Here is a 16,116-nt window from a genome sequence, read left to right as displayed (position 1 = left end):
ACATGTGAATATGAGTAGTGTTCTGGACTCACCAAGTGACGATCGGAGCCGAGGCAGCAATGATTCTGCAGTCTAACTTAGCAATGTTTCCTTCTCCCACCAAGGTGTTTCTGGGACGTCTGATGAACCTCGGAGCAGCTTCCTTACGATCTGTATAATTCAAAAGACATGCAGTGTACAGAGAGACCTTTACTTCTCCAATCCCTTTATAAAATTCATACGGAAATCAAGTATATTGAATCCCCTAAAATACAACATACAATTAGATCCTTAAATGCATCTGTATTAAACAATTTTGAACTGGAATTACAGAAAAAAATTACCAAAGTAGGCATCATAGATAGAGTATTCCTTTGGACGGTGTTTCCTGAGAGAGCTGAGGTTAGCCAAGCGGCCAATGGCTGGCATAGGGTGTGGCCAGTCAGCCTGTAAACAAAATAGCATTGATTCAGACAATTTCATTCATACAATTTACTTTGGCTTGTCAGCTACATGCATCAGAAGAAATATTCCTCAGTCTCATCAATTAATTTTGTCTAATTTCTCAGTCTCATCACTGACAGCTTACTTAGACTCTTTAACTGACTTAATATATACATGTATGTATTAAGAGAAATATTCCCAGTCTTCCTAACGTCTTTCCTCTTACTGACTTACATATCTTTCCTCTGTCTGACTTACATATCTTTCCTCTGTTTGACTTACATATCTTTCCTCTGTCTGACTTACATATCTCTCCTCTGTCTGACTTACATATCTTTCCTCTGACTTACATATCTTTCCTCTGTCTGACTTACATATCTTTCCTCTGACTTACATATCTTTCCTCTGTTTGACTTACATATCTTTCCTCTGACTTACATATCTTTCATCTGACTTACATATCTTTACTCTGTTTGACTTACATATCTTTCCTCTGACTTACATATCTTTCCTCTGTTTGACTTACATATCTTTCCCCTGTCTGACTTACATATCTCTCCTCTGTCTGACTTACATATCTTTCCTCTGTCTGACTTACACATCTTTCCTCTGACTTACATATCTTTCCTCTTACTTACATATCTTTCCTTGATTCTGGCTCTGATCTTATCATAGCGGCTGGATGGAATTCTGGTTGTTCTACTGCTGAGATCACCCTGCGACAAACAGTGAAATGTTACATATAAATTACAGGCACGGGAAGGACACTCTCTTCCTGCATGTAAATCAGAAGACTTACGCCTCGAAACAAAGTAAAATGTTGTGTGTGCTTGTCCCTTCAGATTGGTCAAATATGTGTGCTTTTTTCTCATTACATTGAAAGTCCAATGACTACAAAGTGCACAGTAAATCACTATCATGCATAACATTAGTGTGATCTCTGAATGAAAACTGACAATTTCATCACAAATTTTATTTTAGAAAAGCTTGAGTGCAGGCAAAATTAGTTAAGTTGAAGGATTCAATATAATGCATAACTTAAATTTATGTACAATGTATGTGTAAATGTATTTGCTTGATGCCTGAGGTTTATATTTTCTATTTAAATTTCAACACTATAAACTGAACGAGCAAGTATCCAACTTAAGATTTACCTTCAGCCATGAATGGTCTAGACAATCGTGAACTGTCATTCTTTCCCTGGTAAAAAATATCATCAACATTACCTCAAAGATAGACACTTAAATCTCGACAATAAAATTCTGTTTATTTCTTGGAAGAATGACCTTAGGTAGACTTACTGTGGTCTCCTGATGAGGAGTCTCCTGATGAAGTCTTTTGCCTCAGGAGAGACGGATGAGAATGCCTCCTCTGCAAACTCCTAATCACAGCGGCCGACATTCTGGAGAGTTTCCTAATCGTCCTCTCCAGCGAAGGGAGATAACCCACTCAATCTGAACAAGACAGTTTTTAATCATTTTAACCTGAACAACATTTCAACCTGAACAAGACAGCATTTAATCATTTCAAACTGAACAAGACAGCATTTAATCATTTTAACCTGAACAAGACAGCATTTAATCATTTTAACCTGAACAAGGCAGCATTTTAATCATTTCAACCTGAACAAGGCAGCATTTAATCATTTCAAACAAACAGAGGGACAAAAAAAAAACAACAACCTGTGTTTAATATCTCTTGCTCATATGGGAAGATTGAAAAAGACATTACTGGTATGTGAACTACAGTTGAACTTCAGTATCTAAAACATTGATTTCTTGAATCCATGGATATGTGGAAGTACATTTTGTAAGGTGGATTGATTGATTGTATCATGTTTAACGTCCCTCGTGAGAATTTTTCACTCATATGGAGACGTCACCAATACCAGTGAAGGGCTTCAAAGTTAGGCCTATGCTCGGCACTTACGGCCATTAAGCAGTGAGGGTTCTTTAGCTTGCCACACTTACTGTAACACGGATCATCCGTTTTTAAGGTAATCTCCAAGGACCTGTGACATTCACACCTGATGCCGAACGTTTGGCGATGGAACTGTCACTACCTGTTTTAATGACTTACGTCTGTCGTGGCCAAGATTCAAACCCCGACCTTCCGCATGTGGGGCAAACGCTGTACCTCTAGACCACTGCGGCAGTTTGTAAGTTGGAAGTCCCAACTACATTTTCTTATGTAACTTAGCTTCAATATTTCAAAACCTAGAATATAAATTTTTCTCAGCCCCACCAAGTTCGAGATAAAGAGGTTTGACTGTATATATAGTTCTAGTATATTACTACATGTAGTTATTTTTCTCTTAAATCCAATTTACTTACAGTACGTAAGCCAGGACTCCCACAGCCCACATGTCTGTGTAGAAACCTATGGGTTCCGAATCCACGATCTCAGGGGCAGCAAACTCGGCAGTAGCTGTAGTGACCTTGACAATCTCGTCAGGGTTCAGTTTGGTGGCCAAACCAAAGTCAATCATCTTCACATTGTTGGATTTCTTCGTATCACACATAACATTTTCAGGCTACAATTAACAAAGGGAAATTCTAATAAAATGTGACATGATTTTTGTCAATTCTCCTACAAATTACAATATAAAGTTTCTTCATCACTGCACATTTCACATAAAAGCATTGAGTCACAAAATACAACATTTATTGACGTAACTTGGCCAACAAGACTTACTTGTAAATACAGTGAAACATGCTTCTAACAAACACACTTATAATGATTTTATACTTATTGCACAGTAATAGTTATTCCCCTATGAGAGGAAAATAACGAGAAATCTTTAAGATATAACAAAGTTTGGTTATAACGAACTGTTCTTTTTTTTTTTTTTGCTGGTCCTGGATGTTTGCTATAACTGTGTTTTACTGTACATGTATCACAAATGTTACGTAATTAGATTTGTGATGTATCACAGATGTGATGTAGTTAGATTTGCGATGTATCACGTTACGTAATCAAATTTGCGGTGGTGACTTACCTTGACATCGAGGTGGACGATGCTGTTTTCGTGCATGTGTTTGAGACCTTCACAGACCTGTCTCATGTAGTTAATGACCTCGGCCTCCGTCATCTTGTAATCCTCGGCAGCAATTCTATCAAACAACTCTCCTCCCGACAAACTGAAATCATTCAGGCAATTCTATCAAACAACTCTCCTCCCAACAAACTGAAATCATTCAGGCAATTCTATCAAACAACTCTCCTCCCAACAAACTGAAATCATTCAGGCAATTCTATCAAACAACTCTCCTCCCGACAAACTGAAATCATTCAGGCAATTCTATCAAAAACAACTCTCCTCCCGACAAACTGAAATCATTCAGGCAATTCTATCAAACAACTCTCCTCCCGACAAACTGAAATCATTCAGGCAATTCTATCAAACAACTCTCCTCCTGACAAACTGAAATCATTCAGGCAATTCTATCAAACAACTCTCCTCCTGACGAACTGAAATCATTCAGGCATGTCTGAATATTTGACATCAGTTCTCCCAACATAAACTACTGTACATTACCTATGTTATACTTGTATCTCTGCCTGACTTGATTTGATACACACTTACTATATGTTTTCTTGCCTCACAATATTCAAGGAATCACCGTCTAGTTCGTTGTGAAGCCGTTACGCATGAATTATCACTTCATACATGTATACCCAACAAACTATACAGTGATTCCTTATATCTAATTTGAAATGAAGATAGTGATATAAAATCGGCACATCAAAAATACTGCCTAATAAAAATTGAATTACACATGGCATTCCATGTTAATTTCCATAGTTCCCGCCCACTGAATTTTCATGTTGCATGCAAGTGAGAAATTTACTTGTTGGAAAATCAACACATTGGAATTTCAAAGGGTTATCACAGAGAAAACAGTTGGAAATGTAAATATCAAAATATAACTTACAATTCTAAAATAAGGATCATTTCATGGCGATCCTCAAAAGCGTCTTTGAGTTGGAGGAGTTTTGGATGATGAAGATGGTTCATGATGTTGATCTCGTTTTTGACAGTGGCCTTGTCCAGTGGATAGGGAGTATTGATAAATTTGGCCACAAACACTCGTCCGGTGGCCTTCTCAACACAACGATGGACAACGCCAAAAGCACCACTGTAAAACAAGACTCTACGTTAGGAAAACTGCAGCTGGTTTAGATGTTGTTTCTGACAGCCATTCAGATGACTGAGAGCGGATGTGTTATTTAACAATAAAATGCTTTCTTTGTTGTTTCATTGGGTGATGAAGGTAGCTAGCATTGCAGAAAAAATGCATAACCCGCATAAGCGGGTTAATAAGGGTTATACAATTTTTTTCTGCAATGATTGCTACTTTCATCGCCCGATGAAACAACAAAGAAAGACATTTTATTGTTTATATTTATATTATTATGTATTATTTAAAAATACAAACTAGAATTAAGATTTAAAATATCATGAGATTGACCCATTTGTTACGTTAAATGGAACAGCAAATGCACCCTTTGACCTTGATGACACTCCATGTTTGGTAATGATTTTGCAGACAGGTGGTAAGAGAAAACCGGATCGAACTAGTTTGCAACAAACACGTATTTATCTCATGATAAAAGCAATGTCAATTTCAAAAGAAATGTAAGAAAAAAGATTCAGTGAGGGTAAATGTTGTACATTACCTGCCCAGTTCCGCAAGAATGTCGCAATGGTCGTACACATTGTCTGTTCTGACCTGCACCGGCTGGGGGACATACTTCTTCCACAAGTTCTCATCTGTAAAACACAGCAACATAAAGCACACACACGTCAACACTGGTTCCCTTAAGTCCACTCTTATTTTCCCATAGTACAATAATATTTTTTTACTTACAGAATTTGTCGTAGTCATTAATCTTAGGACCATCATATTTTCCGCGGACTTTTCTTCCCATTTCATCTGTAAAGACAAATGATGTCACATTCTAATATACAATATATTATCTTTTGCCTGTAAAATTATTATTTAACAATATAATCTTTAACAACAGTTTAAAAAATAATTCTTGTAAAAACAAATCTCCTAGCTCCTTCAATGAATTCTTCCTCATTTAGCTGAAAATATGCCTCTTTGTGGTACTTAGGAAAGAACTATCTTCTCAGTTTTACCGAGGAATTGTTGGTGGAGCAGGTAAAACAGATGTTAGCGGACATTAAATCAGCATTAATGGTCACAAACAAATGAGAAGACAGTTATTCCCATTTCAATGCAACTCCACATTTTGCTTTATGTTTACTTTTTATTTCATTCAGTTTGGCTTTTTTGCTTTATAAAATACATTATGAAATGCTTCATTATGTTTGACATTATGTTTTTGAATTATTTCACTATGTTGTCATAATCAAAGCTTTCCGTTTTTTTCATGCTTGTTTAACTGCCTCAAACTTCAGTGCATTAGCCAATCAAAATGCAGATTACAAAACAGTTGCATTAGAATAAATGGTTAACAGATGTGTTGTGCTATATATTTCACAAATTTTCTTTCTTCCACATTGGAGCAAAAATAAAACTAGCGAAAATAATACTAAACATATTTTCCTATCCAAGTTCTAAAACAGAGGGGTGGAATTCACTACCTTCTAATTTCTTCCTCTTGCTGGCCTCTGAGTCTTCGGTACAGATAGTGGAGGTCGGCTCACAAGCGTCACTTTTGCCGTAGAAGTTATCAGCGATGACCCGGAATTGATATTCCTTTCCAGAAGTCAAACTCTGGATGTTATGGAAGGTCATCCTTAAACACAAACAATATCAGTGTAAGTTAAGCGGAATAATGGAGATGAATTACACGTTACAAGAACAGTTTTCTATTTGTCCATTTATCATTGATTCAAGAATACCTGATATTGGATAATGAAACACTGCAGTGATAAAAATATGTTTATATATATACTTTCCCCAAAAAGCAAACACGGCACTTTAAAAGACAACATTTTGAAAAATTCCCACAACACATACATGAACAATGTAGCATTTAGTGTATGATATTAAATTTTGTGAACTGCTTCTGGATTTTTTTATTTGCCATTGGATTTTGTGAAATGCCATTGGATTCTGTGAAATAAGAATATAGAAATCCACGTACCTAGTGTTGGCCACCCGGACCCAGTTAGATCCTGGAGGTTCACACTTCTCGATGTCGTAACCGGTGATGAAACTTCCACCATCATTCAGTGGTGCCTTCCATGAGAGAACCACGGAGTCGCTTCTGATGTTCTCCACCACTGGGAAGCGTGGAGGATCAGGGCGATCTAAAACCCACACAAAAGCAACAAAATAGTACCGGCAGGTTATCCAGAATATTTATCTCATTAACAGTTATCTGCAAATTCAAATCTGAGGTTTATCCTCAATTATTGCTGGTTTCTAATTTATTCTTTTTTTAAAACAAAAAATAAAGGTACTTAAAAAGCTGATGGTATTCATAAAACACCATTACATAATTATTAAACCCAACTCACCGTTGACCTGAATCTTGATGATGGCGGAGTCTGTTCCCAGGTCATTCTCCAGGGCCAGTCTGTAAGGACCATCATTTCCTTTGTTAGCCTCCTTGATGGTCAGAATAGCATGGCGATCAGTTACTTCCTGGACATAGTTACGGCCCTTAATCTCCTCTCCATCTCGGAACCACTTGACGGTTGGTTTAGGATTGCCAGTGAATGGAATTTTCATAACGACAGGTTCTCCCTTCTCAAATGTGCTAACGTCCTTGAATCTAGATGGCACGTTGATTTTGGGTGGAGCTGTAGATAAGAGTAAGTTGTAGAATGTAACATTCAAATTTTCATTCCAGGGAGAATTGTTCCACTTGAAAAGCTTTCTGTACATGTAAATAACTAATTGCAATCTTGCCATGTCAGACTTATTAGCAAGATAAAAAAAATTCCTTGTGAATGTTCAATTTATTCACCACTCCATAACCCAGCCATTTTTTATGTTATGGCCACCTTGTAAATTTACACAAAAATGAAGGTATCATGACTAAAACATGATTTACAGTGCAGAGACACACACTGTAACAAGTCATACGGGGAGTTTTGGGCTTACCTCTGATGTTCAAATTGGCTCTAGAAACTTTAGATCCACCTTTGTTGAAGACCTTAACAGAATATTCGTCAGCATCTTCACCAAACACATCCTTGATACACAACATGTGAAGATTTCCTTCTTCAATGATCTCAAACTTCTTGTCCTCAAAGATTTCTCTCGATCCTTTGTACCTAACAATGGATAAAAGGGCTACATCAGACTGTCTTAACTAAACATCGGACTGTCTTAACTAAACATTGGCGAGTATTTACAAAAATTCCCTTATTCTAGTAAGATATAACATTTACATGTGGATATATAACTAGCTGTTTTCTGAAACTCAATACAGTAAAACACAATTATAGTGAACCTCTAAGGCCAGTGGAAAACAGTTCTTTGTAACCAAACTTTATTATATCCATTAAAATTTTCGTTATTTTCTACTCATAAGGGAATAAATATCACTTTGGAATAAGCATGAATTTGATACAAGCATGTGTTATAAGCGCATTTTTACTGCATATCATTGAATTATGAATATTTACACAAGCTACATTAAAAGATAAATATAGAACAATTTTTCTCGCCCCTCCAAATTTGAAACAATATCGTATCAGACTTTTGTTACTCACCATTGTACCTCTGGTCTGGGATTGCCAGTGACTTCCAGTTCAAACGTAGCATTCTTACCAGCCACTGTCTGAACGTCTCGGAGACTTTGTGTAATTTCTGGAGCAATAGCAGCTACGAGAAAATAAATCATTTTGTATAACATGTTTTGTAATTGCATGAATAAACTCTGAAATACTCCACTATGCGGCTCAAAATGTAAGTACCATAGTCAAAAGTTTATTTGGTTGACTGAAAATTTAATAAATAACAAAGAGAAAATGTCTGTTCAACGTACATTTTAAAACATGAGCGCTCGATATCTTTCTGACATTTACTATCAAAACTTAAAAAGACCCTCTTCAAAGGATCATGGAGAACTATACCATTAGGATCCTTGATCTTGACACTGGTGGAAGCCAAAGACGGTTTGCTCATTCCTGCCTCATTCTCAGCAAACACTCTAAATTCGTATCTGCGATCCTCAATCAGGTTTGGAATATTGATCATGTTTGTAAGACAAGGGTTGAGGTTGACACGGTGCCAGTTGTCCGTTCCGTGCTCACGCTTGTCGACCCAGAAGGATTTGATCTTTCCACCACCATCAGATTTTGGTCTCTCCCATTTAAGGCTGACAAAGTCTCCACCCACCTCGGTGACCTCAGGAATGCCAGGGGATTCCGGAGCATCTAAAAATAGTAATGTATAGTACATGTATTGATGGCGTTCCATAATATGTTGAAATAACATCTTCATTGCATGAATACTTGGCAACGTATCATACACTCCATGCTTTTATTCAGAGCCAAAATCTGTTCAATAAGCTTCCCTTACCAAATGGCATTTTAGCTACGATTGGATTCTCAGCTTGCAGGGGTTCAGACTGTCCATGCTGGTTCACTGCCATGATCCTGAACAAGTACTTCTCATTTTCATACAGACCTTGTACGTCTTGGTGAGTGTCCTGTGTAACATATTACAGAAGAATGAATGTATCGTTTTTCTTCTTCTGATTAATAAAATCAATAAATTTGTTGCATTTCTATCTTGTCATGAGATTATCTGCTACATATACTTACAGACTTGGTCCCTGACTTGATGTGGGGGTGTTGTAGGGCCAGTACTTATAGACTTGATGTGGGGGTGTTGGAGGGCCGGTACTTACAGACTTGATGTGGGGGTGTTGTAGGGCTGGTATTTACAGACTTGATGTGGGAGTGTTGTAGGGCCAGTACTTACAGACTTGGTCTCTGACTTGATGTGGGGGTGTTGGAGGGCCGGTACTTACAGACTTGATGTGGGGGTGTTGTAGGGCCAGTACTTACAGACTTGATGTGGGGGTGTTGTAGGGCCAGTACTTACAGACTTGATGTGGGGGTGTTGTAGGGCCGGTACTTACAGACTTGGTCCCTGACTTGATGTGGGGGTGTTGCCTTGCTGAATTTTCCTGGTCCTCCATCGTTGACTGCTGCCACTCTGAACTCTACTACAGTTCCCTCCTGGAGACCCATTACAGTAAACTTCGGTTCCTTGATGGGGAAGTTGTTGACCTGAGCCCAGTCGCCTCCCCTACTTCTCTTCTCTATAGTGTATCCTGCAGTGAAGTAATATACGTATAGCAAGAATAAAGTAATTATGAGCAGACCTTCCTGACGATGGGAAACTCCACAGTAACATGGTTATTATTTGACTATTCTTACCCGTGATCGGATTTCCTCCGTCAAATTCTGGTTTTTCCCATGTCAATTCACAAGATCTCTTATCATATTTAGGAATTTGGAGATTTTTAGGAGCATCAGGGGTATCTGGAAAAGATACACAAGTATGTTTAATGTACTTATAAGTAGGATACATTTTACAGATTCACAGGACAATAAACAGAACTTAATTGTTTACCAAATGGATTCTTAGCAACAATGGGTTTTAGAGTTTCCAATGGTTTTCCTGCTCCATAGATGTTTTCTGCCTTGACCCGGAATTTGTATTTTTTGCCTTCTTTCAGGTTCTTGACAGGCATGGTGGTTCCAGAGCCAAGTCCTGTCACCTTTTCCCAGGTAGATGAGCCTTCTTCCTGTTTCTCAACAACATAACCTATAAAGACGGATAACATGAATCACAGAATGAAGCTTAGAGATACTACGTACTAATCACAGAGTGAAGCTTAGAGATACTACGTACTGATCACAGAGTGAAGCTTAGAAATACTACGTACTGATCACAGAGTGAAGCTTAGAGATACTACGTACTGATCACAGAGTGAAGCTTAGAGATACTACGTACTGATTACAGAGTGAAGCTTAGAGATACTACGTACTGATCACAGAGTGAAGCTTAGAGATACTACGTACTGATCACAGAGTGAAGCTTAGAGATACTACGTACTGATCACAGAGTGAAGCTTAGAGATACTACGTACTGATCACAGAATGAAGCTTAGAGATACTACGTACTGATCACAGAGTGAAGCTTAGAGATACTACGTAGCGATCACAGAGTGAAGCTTAGAGATACTACGAACCGATCACAGAGTGAAGCTTAGAGATACTATGTACTGATCACAGAATGAAGCTTAGAGATACTACGTACTGATCACAGAATGAAGCTTAGAGATACTACGTACTGATCACAGAATGAAGCTTAGAGATACTACGTACTGATCACAGAGTGAAGCTTAGAGATACTACGTACTGATCACAGAGTGAAGCTTAGAGATACTACGTACTGATTACAGAATGAAGCTTAGATATACTACGTACTGATCACAGAGTGAAGCTTAGAGATACTACGTACTGATCACAGAGTGAAGCTTAGAGATACTATGTACTGATCACAGAGTGAAGATTAGAGATACTACATACTGATCACAGAGTGAAGCTTAGAGATACTAAGTACTGGTCACAGAATGAAGCATTGAGATATTACGTACTTCATGACACATAAAAAATGTATGACCTTCATGGATCACAGAACTATAAGCTTAGACATACAAAAACACACGAGGTATGGAAAGAAGCTAAATTATTTTCTGTAAATGTTTAACTTCATACTATCATTTTTTACATCTATCAATATGTATTTGTAATGTTATACATAAAACAAAACTTTATGCATTTTCATTCATACATATATAATGATATGCCTTATGTATAGCATGTGTATTTTTGTAATTTCACACACTATGATAAAGTTAGAACTATACAGGTGTAAATCTGTTACCTGTGACCTCAGCTCCTCCATTGTCCACAGGTGGTTTCCATGAGAGTTTACAGGAATCGGCCATTAAGTCGGTGACCTCAATGGGTCCCTCTGGTTCTCCAGGCTTATCTGTAACACACAAAACAGAATCACTGAACCATATCTTTATTGTAGAACAGAATTACTGAACCATATCTTTATCATAAAACAGTACCACTGAACCATATCTTTATCATAAAACGATACCATAAAATCTACTGAAATCATGGTTAATTCTCGAACATCATAAATACGGTCTCTTTTTTTAAAATAAGTAAATGGTGTGTTGCAAGGTGAAGACCGGGGATACTTTATTCATAGCTGCAATAATGTAGCCCTCTCTGACTTTTTTGTTTTGTTTATTGCAGCTACTTTATTCCTGATTAAGCATCAACTCACCTAGAACCACCACGGGAACGTCGGCGGTCTGCGTGCCGTATTGGTTGGACACAGTGATGGTGTATTTGCCTGTATCATTTCTCTCACACTTCGGAATGTAGAGCTTAGCCTCTTCTTCATTGCTATGAAAATTCAAGTCATTTCACAGGTAATCTCTACTGCATCATAATAACTGTAAAATATGAAAATTCAAGTCATTTCACAGGTAATCTCTACTGCATCATAATAACTGTAAAATATGAAAATTCAAGTCATTTCACAGGTAATCTCGGTAATCTCTACTGCATCAGCAGTTAAAGGAAAAGGGATCAGACCCAAGAACTGACACACAGAACAATTTTCAAACAATACTGACTATCCTTGTATCTGTATCAATAGTGTTGTAGCTAACTATCGGAGTCCCTGGATATGATCCAGATACAACAATCTGTGGCTATAGATACCTACCCGGCTGTCCACTGGAGATCCATTTTTATTCCAGGTACACGTAGGAGTTGGAGCTCCAGAAATCCCGATGGGTATGGTAAGGGGTTCTCCAGCTTTCACACGGATCTCTTTAGCACCAAACAGGGCATCCAGGTTAACTTTCGGAGCCTCTGTATAGAAATGACAAAGATCAATGTATTTACTAGGTTTTTAATCCATCTGCTTTCAAATCAATCAACCTTTATACTTGGCTTTATTTCATTAATGAGAGATATGATATATGTATATTGTACATTTCAAAGTACTAGAATTATATATATATATATATATATATATATATATATATGTTGGGATAAATCTCCGATATAATCTTCTAGAGTGCTCGACGTGGCCTCACGGAGCTACATAAATTGACAATATATATATATATACAATATATATGACATTTATGTTCATACGCACATAAAAACTCGACGCTAACCTTTGGTTGGTTTGGCAGTGATTGGTTTACATGCCACACTGGGTTCTGATTGTCCGGCGTCGTTGACTGCCCGAATTCTATATTCATAATCCTTCCCTTCTGTGACTTTCTCATCTTCAAACTCGCACTCCTGATGAGATAATCATGTCATACATGTAAACACTGTACTAAATATCCACCCCGAATTCATCAACAATTACAGTGACACCTGTCTAACATAACCTAAAGAAGGACATCAATTGTGTTGGATTACACAGGTTTTCAGATTAGACAGGTTGTTGGATTACACAGGTTTTCAGATTAGACAGGTTGTTGGATTACACAGGTTTTCAGATTAGACAGGTTGTTGGATTACACAGGTTTTCAGATTAGACAGGTTGTTGGATTACACAGGTTTTCAGATTAGACAGGTTGTTGGATTACACAGGTTTTCAGATTAGGCAGGTTGTTGAGTTACACAGGTTTTCAGATTAGACAGGTTGTTGGATTACACAGGTTTCAGATTAGACAGGTTGCTGGATTATACAGGTTTAACTGTATCTATTTGTTCAGATCTTCCATTTAACTATGATCAGTACTAAATATCGACAAAATCAAAAACAGCAACAGAGAAAATTCTAAATCACACTGGCAGTATCAACAAGAGTGTGTTGACTACTTACATGTACGAGTCCTCTATTGATAGGCGTCCATCTGTTAGACTTGGGTTCTTTCCTCTCCACCATATAACCCTGGACAGGATTTCCTCCATCATTCTCCGGAGGTTCCCAGGCAATGACAATGTGATCCCTGTCCTGCTCAATACACTTGGGTTGACTGGGAGGGAATGGTTCATCTGTGAATAGAATGGACAGTTATGCATAGTAGAAACTCCTCAACAGAACAATTAGGTATAGGAGAAACTCCCCAAAAGAACAGTTATGTATAGAGGAAACTCCCCAATAGCACAATTATATATAGGGGAAACTTCCTAATAGAACAGTTATGCATGGGGAAACTCCCTAATAGAACAGTTATGCATAGGGGAACTCCCCAATAGAACAATTATGTATAGGGGGACTACCCAATAGAACAGTTATGTACAGGGAAACTCCCCAATAGAACAGTTATGTATAGGGGAAACTCCCCAATAGCACAATTATGTATAGAGGAAACTCCTAATAGAACAGTTATGTATAGGGGAACTCCCCAATAGAACAGTTATGTATAAGGGGACTACCCAATAGAACAGTTATGATTGGGGAAACTCCCCAATAGCACAATTATGTATAGGGGAAACTCTCCAAATGAACAGTTATGTATAGGGGAACTCCCCAATAGAACAGTTATGTATAGAGGGACTCCCCAATAGACCAGTTATGTATAGGGAAACTCCCCAATAGAACAGTTATGTATAGGGGAAACTCCCCAATAGAACAGTTATGTATAGGGGGACTCCCCAATAGACCAGTTATGTATAGGGAAACTCCCCAATAGCACATTTATGTAATGGGGAAACTCCCAAAAAGAACAGTTATGTATAGAGGAAACTCCCCAATAGCACAATTATATATTGGGGAAACTCCCCAATAGAACAGTTATGTATAGGGGAAACTCCCCAATAGCACAATTATGTATAGGGCAAACTCCCCTATAGAACAGTTATGTATAGGGAAACTCCCCAATAGAACAGTTATGTATAGGGGAAACTCCCTAACTTCTTGTGATTTAGGGGAGAGTTTCTTATGACAAATCAATTCTTAGTAATGAACACTTGCAACATGCTACAACTAAAGAATCACTTTATCAAATGATCCTGAAAATTTCAGTGAGATTTAAAGCATGTAAACTAATTACATTGGAAATACAGTGTTATATCTTTCTTTGATTTTTTATGCAAAACAGAAAAAAGAAGAGAAAACTACCAAATGGATTTTTGGCAGTGATGGTCATGTCTGTTTCGAGGAAATCAGATTCTCCATTGTCATTGACGGCTGCCACTCTGAAGTGATAGTCGTGTCCCTCGGACAGTTTGGGAACGGTGAATTCACTTCCCTTGATGCTATCCTTGACTGGTTCCCATCTTCCTTTCTGTGTGTCTTTTTTCTCCACTCGATAGCCACTGAAATGTGATTGATATAACACACATTTTCAAAATAGTATCACTACGACAGGCATGCGGATCATTCCCGCACAATAGCTTTTTCTAAGAAGAACCATAGCGACCTTTTCACCCCTAAATCGATAGAGATTTCCCCCTCTTGATAACAAAGCTATATGTGAAGTATCAAATCAATCCATTTTTTGAAAATTACATAATACAAGTGAAACGTCTAACGATAATAACAATATACTGATAACGCCATACAGTAATTTATTACGTCAAGAGATAATCTAACGTCACACATGTACTAGTGCATTGTTACGTCACAAAGCCAGCAAAATAATGTACCGGGCCTGGTTTTTCGAAAGCTGGTTAACTTTAACACAGTGGTTAAGTTTAACGCAGTGTTAACTCCTAACCAAGTGATTAGCTAACACAATGGTTCAATTCTGTTTTTCGAAAGCAATTTAACACATTGATTAGTTAACACTGTGTTAACCGAGTTAACCACTTGCTAATCATTTGATTACCCATAATGCACATGTACTTCCTATGTAAACAATAAGAATGCAGGAGTAAATAAAAGTCTTGTTTGTGGGAGATAGCTGATGAAATGTTCATGTATTGTTTTGTTTCAAAATACATGACAGTGACTGTGAGCCATGCACTTATACTTGTATAAATGCATTTATTAGTCTATTCAATTTGAATAATCATAGAGGTATTGGATATAATGATATATACTAGGCCTTTAGAAGCCTAGTTGAGAAAAACGGTGCTTATGTTGTAGAAAGCAGGCTCATTGCATAGTTTATCAAAGTGGGGGTTTATAGGGAGTCGAACAAGTTGACTTCACAATTGTCTGAAAATACTTGACAAGCCAAAACAAAATAATTTATACACACACACCCCTCCTAAAATGAGTTGTTCTGTACGAGCCGAACCTAAAATCCTAAGTTGCGTGATGGGGGAGGGGGTCGGTTTCATCCTTTATCAGTAAAATATACGGGTTCAGTTCAAGCTTACATTTCAACTGCCAATCACTGGTGCTATGATATGAAAAAGCGGGGAAGGGGGGTGACCTGTGCAAGCCTTAATTACGAGGTTTTCAAGATTAACATAAGCTTGTAACCTGGTTGGTCAAATCTAGATTTTATGCCAGCTAAAAGCAGATCTAATGCGTCGTAGAAATCTTTCCTATACATATCTGCACACGATGAAAAAGTATGTGCCGCTGTCCCATCATCAAGTTTACGATGAATTTTGCGTTTTCCAGGAAGAACAGGATCATCGATGTTAATCTGTTTTGCTTTTTCAACAACTTCCTCGTAAAACTGAGTGAAGATTGTTTCATCTCGGAGACTTTGCAAAGCACTCATTGTCGTTGATGCCAT

At 37.7% G+C, this 16,116-nt stretch overlaps 1 protein-coding gene across 1 annotated transcript in view; it reads right to left on the bottom strand.

The window, feature by feature from the left end:
* Positions 1-16,116, bottom strand: part of LOC130047333 (twitchin-like) — a 27,077-nt gene extending 10,961 nt beyond the window's left edge. The window contains 27 exon segments of the mRNA XM_056142018.1: positions 33-150; positions 324-426; positions 1,062-1,139; positions 1,578-1,623; positions 1,725-1,877; positions 2,757-2,956; positions 3,422-3,563; positions 4,359-4,562; positions 5,104-5,197; positions 5,295-5,360; positions 6,038-6,192; positions 6,544-6,709; positions 6,920-7,204; positions 7,509-7,681; positions 8,123-8,234; positions 8,486-8,788; positions 8,934-9,063; positions 9,503-9,693; positions 9,800-9,904; positions 9,996-10,190; positions 11,316-11,423; positions 11,733-11,854; positions 12,124-12,328; positions 12,640-12,769; positions 13,302-13,474; positions 14,544-14,740; positions 15,824-16,116. Coding sequence (XP_055997993.1) covers positions 33-150; positions 324-426; positions 1,062-1,139; positions 1,578-1,623; positions 1,725-1,877; positions 2,757-2,956; positions 3,422-3,563; positions 4,359-4,562; positions 5,104-5,197; positions 5,295-5,360; positions 6,038-6,192; positions 6,544-6,709; positions 6,920-7,204; positions 7,509-7,681; positions 8,123-8,234; positions 8,486-8,788; positions 8,934-9,063; positions 9,503-9,693; positions 9,800-9,904; positions 9,996-10,190; positions 11,316-11,423; positions 11,733-11,854; positions 12,124-12,328; positions 12,640-12,769; positions 13,302-13,474; positions 14,544-14,740; positions 15,824-16,116 — 4,247 coding nt within the window.

Source organism: Ostrea edulis, chromosome 6 (genome assembly GCF_947568905.1).
Source record: "Ostrea edulis chromosome 6, xbOstEdul1.1, whole genome shotgun sequence".
In the NCBI taxonomy this organism is placed as follows: Eukaryota; Metazoa; Mollusca; class Bivalvia; order Ostreida; family Ostreidae; genus Ostrea; species Ostrea edulis.
Note: the sequence above shows the minus strand (reverse complement) of the source record. Positions and strands in the feature narration are given on the sequence as shown.